General features: G+C 44.6%; 1 protein-coding gene across 1 annotated transcript in view; it reads right to left on the reverse strand.

The window, feature by feature from the left end:
* T265_05578 (hypothetical protein) overlaps nt 1-13,204 on the reverse strand; it is a gene marked incomplete at both ends in the record, with an annotated part of 18,682 nt that extends 5,478 nt beyond the window's left edge. Inside the window, 2 exons of the mRNA XM_009170630.1 lie at nt 3,746-3,997; nt 12,689-13,204. Coding sequence (XP_009168894.1) covers nt 3,746-3,997; nt 12,689-13,105 — 669 coding nt within the window. The remainder of the gene's footprint in view (nt 1-3,745; nt 3,998-12,688) is intronic.
* Nucleotides 13,205-14,621: the final 1,417 nt, after the last annotated feature.

Here is a 14,621-nt window from a genome sequence, read left to right on the forward strand (position 1 = left end):
TCATTTCAAGATATGCTTATCACCATATCAGCAATTTCGTTTGGATCTTGTTTGCAATCTCTGTAGATAATAACCTCAACACATGCTCCCTTAGCGACTCCTCGAACTTGTCAACCGAAACAGTTGACCCGATTGCGCCCCATACTTATTCGGTTATTGTGCATCACTGTGGACGCTGATTCGTTCCGTATATTTTGCATTACCACATGGGCATGTAAATGTGACTGGATCATTCTGTACGGATTTGGTGAGAGAGGCTAACACAGTTATATCAGTGTATGCTGCAAATGTTACTCATGACTATGGGCTTCCGTAACAGCGTCTTGATTCGTTCAGTTTATTCAGTATCGTTTATATCTACCGTTCAGTTAGTCTGTCAGATTCGATGTTTTCTGATTGGTTGAGCACGAAGGAATCAGCTTCCGGGTTTCATCTGTAGATAATCAAACTCTGTTCTAACGGCACCAGAAATTCTTTGTTATTTACTAGAAAATTCTGCTAGGTCTTTCGTTTCGCGTTGATGGGTGGTTGAGGCAGGTCCTTCATGCACATCCGTCTTCTTTGTGTTGATATTTTGTGATCTTACCATCTGTTTCTCCTAATGATAGCTGAGCGACTTCCGGTAGGGTTTCCTCTTGTGCCTTTGTGTCTTTTAATTGGACAAGTGAATCTCGAGTACAACTTGTAGCATGGGGATAATTTTTAAACGGATTACTTTCTCAAGCAATTCACGTCAGACTTCACTACTCCCATTGATCGGTGCTAAACAAGCACGCTTTCCGACCATCGAAATCTTTTCATAAAGGAAACCACTCTCTGAAAACTTCGACAGCCTGCTATTGGTTTCGCCCTTCTTGGGGCTCATCAGGTAGGCACAGTCGCCGAGTTCCCATAAACTTACTCTCCTGCTTAAACCCAAACTGAACAGATTTAGACAAATTTTCTAATCTGAATATCTATTTAATTTTTAGTGGGTGAACCTCGTTCAATATATTCCTCAACTGAATGTGCTGCAATTTGCCGTCGAATTTAGGTTGACGGAAACTCGGGGATTGTGTCTGCCTCATGAGCCCCAAGCAGGGCGAAACCGGTCGTGGGCTGTCGAAGGATTTTCAGCAACTTTGTACAGCAATGAAGCATCCGTGTTGAACACTGATGTCATGCTGTAGTTGATGATGATGATGATGATGATGATGAGTTCATTGGTTGTTGAGAAAAACCCTGGTTTTTTGAGGCAATGATATCAAAGTCGACGGAATAACCGCATTTGAAATCCTATGAGGAACCGCTGTAGACCGTGAAAACTTGAAGCGGGGACAACCATGTTATCCGCGAACTCAAGTTCCGTGATCCATGCACTTTTCACTTTTACTGCGTAGTGTCTGTCGACAGCTTGGCGTGTTACCTAATCAACCGCAAAGTTGAATAGTACATAAGATAAGGGATAGCCTTGTCAAACACCAGACAAAGGTTGGCGATTTCTAGCCCTAGATATATGGACATGTGCCCTCATGGCCATCTAGTAAGACCTCAGTAGCCTGGGTAACTTTGTAGGGATAACGTCGGATGTTGATATATTCCATAATGCTTCTGAGTTCAGACTAGAGAAGTGATTTGATCACTGGTGCATTTTTCTGCGCGAAAACCCGCGTGGTTTGGTCTAGTTTGCGAGTGACTGAGTGTATCTTGCTAGCAAAGCGATTTATAAGGAGAAAGCAGAATATTTCAGAACCTGATTTCATGAGAGGCAAACCTGTCAACTGTTGTAAAAAGGTAGAAGGATAGAAGCACTTCAGTCGAAGCTAACAAGTTGGTCAGAATGTCCTGTCCATTGATGAAGTTGCCAGCCAGTGTGGAGATTTCACCAGATGCAGTGTGCCGTGGAGTAAAGAGGAAAGCGTTCTCCGGTGGATTGTCGCGGAAGGGGAAGAAGCCTTGCAGTCACGACATTTGACACAATTTCCATATTGGTCACCGTGTTAATCCAGTAGCGATTCCAGTCGTTCCTGATAGGACTGGTCTCTTGGCGACGGCGTGCTGTAGTTTGGCGAGTGTAACATTCTCGGCCCCTTAGCTTGGCTTGACAACTGCGCGGTGCATTCTGAGTTCCAGTGGACGCAGTTCTTAGGTAGCTGGTGGCAGCATTGTGAGTCGTATCTACTGTACGCGATCATTGACAACATCGAACACTATAAGAAATGCTTTCAATTTTTCGCGGATGGCGTCAGACAAAGAGTACCGCTAATCCGGGCAGCTGAGAAAGGTGGTGTTGCATTTCCTCACAGGATGTTTTCAGACGAGTTGTCAGACGGAATCTACACTCCACCGGTTCCTGTTCATCTGGAGACGGGACGAACAACCGAAGTAAGAGGAGTTAACAAACCTACCACCATTTTCGCAACCAGGCCATACGTTCCACGAATATGGGGCGGTCACGTATCGCGGATGACAGGTCTGTCCACTGGGTAAGGAATCGCATATATTCTAGTGGACCCGTAGCCTTGACAGAAAAGACGGCGGTGTTCAATGTTGACATGGCAAGAATGCATGGCCTGAATCAGGGCTGGCGACAAAGGAAGACAAATGACCAGTGAGCCCGTAACGCGACTCGCCTGTACTTGAATTTCTGGCTCGGCACGCATGTGCATTAGTTTTTATGCGTAATGCAGGACGTCACATTCCTTTTCTCCAACGTAGTCTCATATTTACGGGCGCCATTGATCCACCTGTTCTGGTGTGCTTTCAGAATGTCTAAAGTTTCCAAGGCCCGATGAGGTTCCAGAAACGAAGAACACCCCGGTTATTAAACTACGCTAGAATAAATAAAGTTGATGAGAGTGCCCATTCGGACTCCCCAAAACGATTGTTCTGTCTCCTACTACACAGCACCGATCGAGTGTTTTGTGTGCCTAATAGAATGTTCCGTCAAATCCTGTTGTGAGATTTCTAGCCAGTCATATGTCTTGGTAGTCAAACACACGCACACTGAGCCAGTGTTGCACGTACTCGCGTTCGCAATTATGCATACATGTATTCACAAACCCATTGGTTTCTCTGATAACTCAGCGAACTGCTCCAATTGTTCGGAGCATAAGCCTAAGGTTTTCCTATGTCGGTCATGCTATATTAAACAGACTGACTCCAATCCGCGAGTGATCGGTACGCGGTGTCAAATATTGAAAAGACAGAAAATCAGAATTCTGGATTAAAGCATGAACTCATGCAAAAATGAGCGAAGCGAACTTCACTGCTCTGCGACGTCCACCAAGGACGCAGTCGAACTAATGCCATCAGTATCAATACTGGTTGTCACTTCCATCCCATTATTCTTCGATTCTGGGGTATGTTAACAGACAACATTGTGACTTTGCACCCTATCGGTGCGAGACACGCGGAAAGATAGTACGATGGTGGTAGGTTTACCTAATAGGACTTTCGATTAAAACACAATTTTAATATTCGGCAATTCCTTCCACTCGTTTGTGCTTTTCCGGTCACCATCAAGAGGTTGCTCTCACACAACTTATGAGTCCTTCTTCAGAACGACTAGCCTCCGGAACTCCCCACCAGACACGAAAGTCCAGCCTTCTTACAAGAGGGTATTGCGGAGACCATTTTGACCATATTTTTGCATTCTTGGTAGCTGGGCCTCCTATTTACGGGAGAGGGGTGCCTCACAACAAGACTATGCTTCCCAGAAAACTATGCATTGAAAAATCAACAAACTCATGGGAATAAAGATTACCTTAATAACATTATCTTTCGAAAGCGAAGTTACTCCTCCAGCGTAGTTAGAGAACGGCACATGGTAGCGAAATTCGTCGACTCCGGATGCAAGGTGGCGGAGACTGGAATCACAATAGTAAAGATTCTGACTGTTTTCAGGCAACAAGTCGACATCATGGAAAACGAAGCAAGTAATGTTTGGGTCACGTCGTAGAGACTCCCGAACACCGATGTTCAGCAAAAGTCCTCGATTGAATGGATCAGCACCACTCTGTTAAAACGATGAGAACAAACGTCAAATAGCTTACGTGTTTACGTTACAAGTCACCCCTCCGTGACGAAATATTGCAGTTTCGAGCAGATAAACCGCCACATCGGCAATGAAAATTCTACAAAAAAACTAACCGGGGGCGGCCTAAGTCGTCTGATACGGAGGTGCTTCCTCTAGATGGGTCAACCAGTTTGATCCGTCAGTACAGCAAACAACAATACAGTTAAGTTAACTAATACACGGGAGCATTAAACCGGACGATGTGCTCCAACGTCAAAAAAACATCCCCATTGGAAGACTATCTTTATTAGTTAAAAAAATTCATCGACAGAAAATGTCCACATGAGGACTACTGCCTGCAAGGACACCGCAAGATAGCGTTTGAATCAGAGCTTCAGTGTGGGAGTGAAACATCTCTTAGTCTGACTCAATAATAACTTTTTCAAATGTTTCAACCGCGCAGTGCCATTCAGCACCAGCCATTCAGCTGAAGCATGTGAGGATCCTCATGGAACGTCCAGTTAGACGCGTGTGGCTGAATCTACCGTCCATAAAACTTTGTCCAGGCTTTATCAGGTTGAGATCATGCTGCTAAAACATTCACAAATCGTGGCTTTCTGAAATGGACGCACTTGGAGAGACAGAAGTAATATCACATGATAGCTCAAAAGCTTCTGTGTGGCATGGCCTTCTCAGTAAACTACCGATCTATGGATGACATAAGGGAATAATCACTGCGGAGCAAGCATGGTGACTGATCGATCGATTTGCGTGCACATCCATGCCTCACAACATTGACGCGCGGATTTTATCTACCCAATCCTACGTTTGTTGTACAGTTCACACTTGTTATAACGTTATTCCTCGTTTTTCAAAACAAGCGACAGTAAGAGAGGCCCCTTAGTGACCTCGCCCTTTTGAAAACTGCTTTGGGGTCAACCACATGATCTACTGTGATAAAGTGCTTTGTGCTCAGCAACGCGGGATTCCTGGATCTCGTTTTTATAGACTATGACTTTTCACAACAGTAAGTCGGTAGCGCTGATTTTCATTGGGTCGACTTTGACTCATCCAGTGCTGGTAAATTGCGAAACCGGATCATCATTAGTGTAGCAAAAAAACGGGAGATTCGCGAGGTCGTCAGTCTGAGCGTGATTGCAACAACAAAATTTATTCTCAAACTTTTTAAGCAGCCTGGACACGTATGATAACGGAAGATGATGGAGTTTATGGATGCACATTGCTTCATGGAATTACGCAGAATCACACAGCGTTATGCAGACTTATCGCAGTCGGTTACTTGATGATCGGCATTTAAAAGAGTTAATGATAACAGGATCTGCGCTGGCTGTGTGGATACCATTTTGAATGATACTTCCTCCTTGCTGTTTTTAAAAAATCCAGAAATACCGTTTTGAGACAGTTAGGCTTGCAGCCCTATACGCTCGTTGAGGGTCTCAGTTAGGCTACGGATTGGCCAGTTTAACACATTCACGGGGAGAAATTGAGGATAGCCCATGGGGATTTGAGAGACAAAATTACTACGTTGTTCAAACACCTCCGGACTTTGTCACCCCGTGGTAACGAGTGGAAGTTCCAAGTATGTATGGGGACCACAGTTATTAGTCTTCCGGCAACGCCAAATAACTAACTTTCTGAGGCTTTCTGAATGCATCCAACATACAACAGTGTATATTGTCAGAATTTCCACAAGGTTTGTTCAAACTAAGCACAATTAGTCAACAATTCTAGAATAAATTCCTATTCAGTGCCTCTTATCTCGAAATGGATCTCTGGAAACCTGCAGTCAGCGACGGGCGTATATATTCATTAGTTTCAAAGGAACATCATCTGAGACGAAAAAAATAGTTTTTACACTGACGCTTCATTGCCGTGAAGCCACAGGACTTATCCAATTACGCTTAAGGCTTTAGAGTGACAAGAAGATAAAAAGAATGGATGAGGGAGGAGACCTTGTGCTGGTCTGTCACAAGCACTGAGGTACCAACACCTCAAAAGGCGTGAATCAGACTTCTGGAAAGAAATCGACAGCACGAACGCCCGTAATATCGATCAGCCGTCATTTCTTGCTGTCTCCATCCAAGGGCGCGTGGGGTTACGAAGGCCTCGTCTTGGAAGGCGTGCCTCACTAACAACACCCAAACTCGTCGTAATATCTTCCACATCCTTCTGCCAAGGCAAGCGGTGCCCACATCGCGCTTTGCACCACTCTGAAGAAGACACGGAAAATACCAGTGTTTCGATATGCATAGCATGGGGCTGAGCGACCGTAAGTGACGATGCTGGATGTTCTGCGAGATTGAAGTACCGGCTGCTCAATCCCTTCAGGAACCCGACATCACCAACGCTTCTGGGACATCCGCGATCAAAACCCGAAGAGGCCTCATATCATCTGTCCACAGAAGCCACGTTTCGCAACCATATAACACAGCTCCTACTGTGACGATTATCGAAACCCACCGATATGCCTTTTTTGATGCCATGGGTGACGCAAATTAACAAACATGATTCGAGCACTTGAGGTTCGTAGACCGGCCTTCCAGCGTTCATTATTTCATCAATGAAGATAAGAATGGAGAGAAAGGACATCTTTGTCGGACACCACTTTTTGGAGGGAAGCTTTTAAAAAGCTCACAATACACTCATACATGAATATGGGGATCGGATCATGTTCGCAAACTTCTCGGTGATCCACTGTTGATTAAGTGTGATTAAGAGTACTTACTAATCGACATAATCGAGCGCAACCTTGAAGTCAAGCAACACTAGATTGTGGGTCTTCTGTACACATGGGGTTACTGACACTTGACGGAGCGTGAAGATGTGGTCTTTGACAGATATCAACAAATGAATCACACAGAGGCGACTATCCACGGGTATCAAGTCAAGCAGGTACGTTTTCGCTCGCTCGATCGTTACAATATCCATTCAATATCCAGCTGTAGCGGTGTCATGACTAAATAACCATACCTTTGCATACACTATCAACTCGCAATTTCCGCTCCATATTTTCAGCTCATGTACTACCGCTATTAGACGATTAAAGAGTACATTACGCGCTTCTATTCTGTATTTCTTCTAATTTCGATCTGGAACTACTCGACACTAGCAGCAAGCGGCCTCTGTATCATCCTAGGCGCGCAGCCGGAAACTGGAGAAAAGCGAGGGAACACTCAGTCCATTTAGTTTTTGCTTCCAGGATCTTTGCTTTTGACAAACAGTACACATCAATGCGGAGAGAACCAAGCGTACGAGCAAGGACCACGTATTGTCCTGCTTGCTTAAGCCTGCGAACATTAAAGGCAGATACATAGGCTGACTTTGGAGGGTTGAAAACAGACTTCGAGGTGTTTAGGGTTGGTACTGAAGTCGCACTTACAGAAGCGGTCACCGGCCGCGATAGACGGCGTTTAAATCGGTTATCCCTAGTGTTGGGACCTGAGGACAGTACATACGAATTAATGTGGGACTGGCCCGAAGAGGAAAATACGTGGAAGCGTAAGAAGGGAGGCGCCAGTGGTAGCATGTTGCCGCTTATTTGGCCCGCTGTATGCAACAAGTTAGGCAACCCCGCTGGTGACACCCCGCGACGGCCGATGTGGCATGAGATTACCGTTGGCTGCAGGTATCATGGCTGAGATACTGCCGGGACGGCTGACCTTGGCGGGGTCCTCAAACAAAGCCTTTGGCTCAAAAGGCTAATTACAAAGCAGTGGTGTTCGGCGGGAAATGCAAGTGCATTTCAATTTTTATTGAACAAGTCGCCACACATTCTAACCCCCAACCTGAGGGACCAGGATAATGTGTTCGTCAGACCTTCAACCATGGACCAATCAGGGATGAGATCGTGAGTGTCGTAGGGACACCACCCGATATAGCTCAATGGGTCGCGATGATACAAGCCAACACACTACTGTAAGGATGTCCTTTCACGACCGTTTCCAAGAATTCCAACTTCAATAAACCAGAAAAGGAAGTGCAAACAAGACAGTTCTATGGAAGAAAACAGTTTCAGTAGGGTTTAGTGTATCTTCTCATCTTAGAAAATCAACAAGTCAACACTGACTTACTTCCAAATGTTGGAGTAATTGAAACTACCAATCGTGCCGTTTACAGGTAAAGGGAATTACAAATTTTTGGACTTGTTTGAGGTAGACTGTCGAGGGCACCTAGTAGTCAGCACTAGTTTTCATTCTGCAACAAACCAGACACCTCTTGTTATATTTGAAATCCAACTAAATTGACCATCACAATGCCTCACAATGTAATAACCTCCATCAATGTACTCGCGGGGACGGACTATAAAAAGGGTATCTTTTAGAATTTCTGAACAGAGCTGAATCTCAATTACACGGCACCTGCATGTCTGGTTTCTATGCTCAACCTGAAAAATTCCTGAACATTATCCACCGACGCCATAATTAGTGTTTATTGTAAGTTACTCAGTCTGCAACCACCGTGAGAATCTCGTTGAATATGCGTGAGCTGCCTGGTGTAGACTTAGTACGACTGGCTGTTGCCTTACAATGGCCTTATTCAGACCGCCAGTTGACTCTCTCCCATGTTACCTTTGACGGTTGCAACTTTTCGAGTGGTTGTGATCTGTTTCCAAGTTCTCTGTCCTATATTTTACATGTTTGACTCTGAAACACACAACACATCCAAGGAGCGAACGAATTTTCCGATTCCCAAACTGCTTACTGTAGAAAACTTATGCACGTCCCTCCAGGTGAGAATACCCCTTCGGAGCTAATGATGTGGGACTAGGCGGTCGGTTATCAATTGCCTATGAAGAAGACTGATTTCATAAGCACTGCTCTAAACTGACAGCACCTATATGCTTGAATCTTAAGGGAAATACCGTGGCTACCTGTCAACCTCAATAGGTTCCGGGTAATAAGTTAACGATTTTGAAATCTTTGAAAGCCACTAATGATGCTCCCTCAGATGAGTGTTTGACTAGGTATAATAAACATCTGGCAGTTGTGTTACACTACGTCACTGATTGTCTCTGACGGGTTCAGTAAGCAGAAGAAAGTTAAGCTAACCTCAGGTGGCCAACACAATCAGCGACTCGTGATGATGTAAAAATCATTCAGCTGTAGCACACTTTCGGTGCCTAACTGACATGGAACCAGAAGGAAGCACGAGGGCTGGGATACTACCAGGTCGTCCTAGACCGGGGAAGTCGAGGTAGAGGTCAGTTTCAAACCACGGATATTCTGCTCAGTAAATTCGCGCTCTAACCACTGAGCTACCTCGCCCAGGAGAGGTTACAAATATTCGTTGCGGCGTGGTTATGAAGGCAAACCAAAACGACTGACTTTCTGTGACATCATGCCATGTCACTGGTTCAAACGATGCTAACACAAAAGTGAAGCGTCGACGTGCCAATTCATCGACTATCACAACCAAAACGTGATGACTGACTTACGTATCCAAACTACTAATGGTAAACAGCCCAAATATAAAGCTCATGCGTCATTTGGACAAAATTAGACTTATTCTGGCACCACCAAACTATCAATGTGAGTACGCTCCACAGAGGTTTCGGTCGCTGGAGGAAATGATGATGACCGAACAAAACAGAAAAAAGAAAGGTTGAATGCCACAGCACTCCAGCTAGGTGTTGGGAAGACTCATTTCGCATCACAATCAACCCAAAACTCCACAATCAAAAGATTTTGAACAAAGAAGCTACCAGCGGCCATAAAGTCTTGGAGACTTGAATGCTCGAGTACACTCGAAGACGTCACTTCACTGATGAGGTCGTAAACAAGTAGTTTTCTGTGTGTGAACCCCAGGCAGTTTACAACACAAAACGTAATAAATCAATAACTAAGGAAGGTTATCCGGAGTCCGCTGTTTGCAGTAAGTTGTGTAATCACCAAGCAGTCAGTGTATACCATTACACAATCGGTCTGTTCTAGTTTACATTTATTGCCGGCCAATGCGACTTCAATGTCTGTAAAAAATTTTCTGAGCTGGGGATAGCTCGGCGGTTAAGGCGAAAACTTACGAACAAAAAGGTTCGCGGTTCAAATTCAACTTCAGCATCTCGGCTGTCCTGTCCAGACTTGCGCAACTTGGTAGTATCTCAGCCCTCATGCTTCCTTTGAATGGCATGGCAGCTAGGCACCGAAAAGGTGTCACAGCTGAACAGTCGTAATATTATAGTATTAAGAATTTTTGTTCGCTATTCATTAAGATTCACTTGACTACAATCAGGACAGTCAAAAAAGCTAGGGCAAAACTTACCAAAGACGGGTGGCCTGAGAGAGAAGGTGAGAGGATTTGTTGATGAAGTTGACAAGCACTATTTTTAAATCAGTAATAGGTGGCTGTGAAAATTCCATCAACGGCATATCCTCAAACGCCTCTACTGACATTTTATGGCTGATTTGATCACATTTCAACCGGTTGCGAAGTGTATGAACCAAGGGACATTTTTAATTTGTATGAAACTAGCTTATTTTTCCGTCTACACACTACAAGAAGTCCCGTTCAGAAAGGCGAAGTCTGCAGTGGAACGAAACGATCGAAGGAGCAAGTCAATTAGATGCTGTGTTCAAGTGCCGACAGGGGGTAGTTATCACTCTTGAGTGCAACTAAATACAGTAGATCAATGTGTTCGAATAATGTAAATCCGGTTGAACTGCGTGTGCATAATGAAGCCACTGAGAAACCACGGATGATGACATTTATTCGAAATGACTTTGTCAATTCAACAAAAAAATGACGCGACAGAAGATTTGAGTGCTAATGACACCGAACAAGTGTACTGCACACTCTCCCATTCAGCTGATGTTTTTACCTCAAAACGCAATTTATGTCTGAAGCCAGTAGATGAAGGGAACGCTCACAAAACTGAACGGTGGGACAAATTGTCACACGCTCCTTATTTACTGGAAGGTGGCTTCAGTACAGTCTTCAAACAGATGAGTGAGTTGTTATTACGTACCTTCTTCATTAGTTCCAGCTATTTGGCACCACTGTATGGACCCAGGATGTTTAGAAAAATCGCCCTAGTGAGATAATCTACAGAAATTTCCCTGTGACTTCAGTAAACTGGCTAGACTGGGTCGTCCCGCTGAAGAGATAAGCTTTAACTTCCAGGCTATATATTTAGAGCCAATTTGGTCAGCTTAACGCTTAAACAATACGCACTGATGGGTAGGCTTTTAGTCCAACGTTACAAGTTGTGCTAGGTTGCCATCTAAATCTCGTGTAACTCGAAAGACGGCGAAGATGACCGACAGAATGCTGGTGAAGACGAACTGGTGGCAACACTGAATGCCGAAGTGTTGCGTACCTCAACTTCGAAAGCTCTCAATAGTTTCACTAGATTGTGTTCCGAGACGTTAAAAGTGTCCAGAAAAGGTCAACTACTGCAAGAAACGAACCAGAGGTTGGATATTTTCTCAAATTTTTGCGGAGATTTCATCCTGTAAGTGAAGCCAATCTATGCTGAAAAGCAGTGTATAGCCGTTTCGTCCTTATTGGGAATCATCAGCAGTGCGCGTCTCGAGAAACTCCGGAGAGTCTCGAACCCGGTACCTCCTGGCTAGTAGTTTGAACACAACCATTCGGCCACGAGCGGCTGATCAGCAGTGTGATTAGCTTGTACTTAGACAGGATATAGCGCCGCTCACCCTTCAGTCACGCGGTCACACGTGCTGACTAGCTCCTCGAGCAACGACTTCTCAGATGGAAGTTTCACTTATCGGATGAAGCCTATTTTTCCGATGGTCTACTTATACATTGTTGGTAGTATGGGGAGTTTCAGTAATTTTCGTGATTTCATCCTGTAAGTGAAACCAATCTATGCTGAGAGGCCGAGAAGCACTGTACAGCTATTCCATTCTTACTGAGAAAGGATGAAACCGCTGCACAGTCCTTCTCGGCTTTTCAGTATAGTTCGGCTTCACTTACAGGACGAAATGTCCACAAAAATTCCCAAATATCCCGAAATTACCAACAGTTGTTCAAATGTTTCTTATCCTATATATCGAATGCCTTTGTACCTAGAATCGTTCAGCCGTAACATCCTTTCGGTGCCCAGCTACCATGCCACCCAAAGGAAGCACGAGGGCTGGAATACTGCCACGTCGTCCAAGCCTAGACAAAGGAAGCCAAGAGGCAGAGGTCAGGTTCGAACCACGAACCTTCCAGTCAGTAAATTGGCCCTCTAACCACCGAGTCATCTCGCCCCTAGAAGGCTGATTAGGAGAGAATTCATCCGCGAAGCAAACTTATTTACTTATCCCGATATATTCGCTGCTCAACGACACTACTGTGGCCGTATTCACTATGGCCAATCTACAGGGGTTTCGCTTTCCTCTGCTTAGTTGAAATTCGCGGTGGTAACTGGATGTACGAAAATTCTAGCAACTTGTTTCCTGAAAAGAAACAACGTATGTCTATTAAATATTCCACTACTTTTTACGTACAACCGAGCCTACACCACGATAGCTACCGAAAAGCGGAGCTCTGCGCTCCTCAATTTGAGGCCATATGTCCCGTCATTGCATATGGTGGATCGAGGAGTCGTCGTTCGATATTCGAACGCGCACTCATTTTGATGAACAGTAACCATAGGTCAAGAATAATTTGAATTTGGGGACGACCGTACACAGAGGTGACGTTAGATGACTAAGAACACCTACTTACCTGATCGATTACAAAAATACTGTAGGCAACATTTTGCTGCTGAAGGATGAGATGTAACCGACCAAGGAGTAGACGCAGCTGTAATTCACGACTTCGAAAAGGAATGAGGATTGCAACTTTTTGATTGGCTTGGCAACTAGTGGGCTCCCAGGAACCTCGACATACAGATGGAAACTCATGAATCAGCTGAACATATGTTGGCGCCAAATCACGGATGGGATGAAGTAGCTTAGAAGAATGTGTGTTTGGACAACAAAGGCGTGAACGCCGACCATTCACAGGGGCATCGTCACAGCCTTCACCTGATGGCATTTTTGGATACATAACCAATACTCTCGAGGATCGGTGGAATAGACAAATGACGGCAAGGATAAAGAACACGATTCCAGTGACGCATCTAGTAGGATGAGAGAACATTGAACAATGACCTACCTGTAACTTAGAACTTCAAAAGGCAAAAGAGGTTTTTTCATCATAGACTGACTGAAAGGGAAAAATGAGGACAGGAAAGTCCTGGTATGGAATACATATACATATATATGGTAATTCATTTGAGGCGACCCCTCCTTTTTTCCTCGTTTTAAGGCATTCCACCCTTGGAGTGCTGAAGTAAGTACGGGCGCCACCAAAAGGGGCCAGAGAATGCGTCCAATTAGTCTCAACAAAAGGTCCACCTTTGTTTCAGAGGTCGGAAAACACGAAAACTGTTTATCATGACTATTTTCTGTATAAACACAACGAAGCAGGATGTTCTAACGACAGATCTAGTCTTACTGGATACATCTAGTGAGTGTTTCTAGAACTGACCCACACCAAGAATTATTGTGCGAAGTAGTAGCACGTCTAACGTGAGACGGCGTATCATAAGATGTACCTTCGAGCACGAACCCAACGACGGTTGCTGAAACTGCCCTGGTCACCGCTAAAAATGACTCGGAGTATTGATGTGTTGAATCATTCGAGAGCGGCTCAGTTGTTCTGCTGTTAATTAGACTGTGGTGGCATAGGTCCTAAGGTGATCAATTCCTAAGTAAAAGGTTTTTCTCGCTAATAGGTAGTGTATCAATAAGACACTTAAATATCGCGAATATGGTTCTAACAGAAACACAAGACGACCACTGTGCAGCACATTCGACCAACTGCTCAGATCCAGTCTGCCGTTTTTACCATCTTAATCTTATTGGTCTCGAGATAGCTCACCTTGAACGCTCCTGTCTAGGCTTGGACAATTTCGCGGTATCTTAGCTTTCGTGGTTCGTTCAGGTGGCATGGCAACTATGCACCGGAGGGATGTCGCAGCCGAGTTCTAGCATCCTAACTTGAAAATAGGCCTTCATCCACGGGAAAGTTATCCTTTTCTCTCGAAGGCAAAATGCAGACAATTCAGCCCAGCTAAAAAAGACGTCACGCGGTAGTCGAACTAATATTAGGCTGTATAAGGAAACTAATGAACAGGTCAGAAAAAAGGTCCCAACACTTTCCAGCTGTTATTTCGTGAATAGATATGCGTGAGTCCCACACCGGAATTGCCGTTGCAGGCGATTCACGAATTTTTCAAACGGACTTTGATGCCAGCAATAGCCGGCGGCAACAAGTCCAGAAGTTAGACTCTCTCCCGTAGTGACCAATGACTAGAAATCCAGCTGCGGTCCCTTCAGAGTAGATAATAAGTACATGGTACTAGCTTAGTGGGAAACTAAACTTCGCTCGCTAAAATTAGTCATTCAGCCGGGATCGACACCAAGAAAAATCATGGTATTCTACGGCAGTGTGACGCAAAGCCAGCTCCCTCCACCTCATGACGTGGTTACCAAGACGCAAAGGCAGTTAAACATGGGTTGACAGGACTGCCTTTCCAAGCAGCCAGTCGCGCTGCTTCAAAAAATATTAAATGTTTAAGACACGAAGCTACCGATCGAAAGTTCCTCACTTC

This window comes from Opisthorchis viverrini (assembly GCF_000715545.1).
Source record: "Opisthorchis viverrini unplaced genomic scaffold opera_v5_107, whole genome shotgun sequence".
Taxonomy (NCBI): Eukaryota; Metazoa; Platyhelminthes; class Trematoda; order Opisthorchiida; family Opisthorchiidae; genus Opisthorchis; species Opisthorchis viverrini.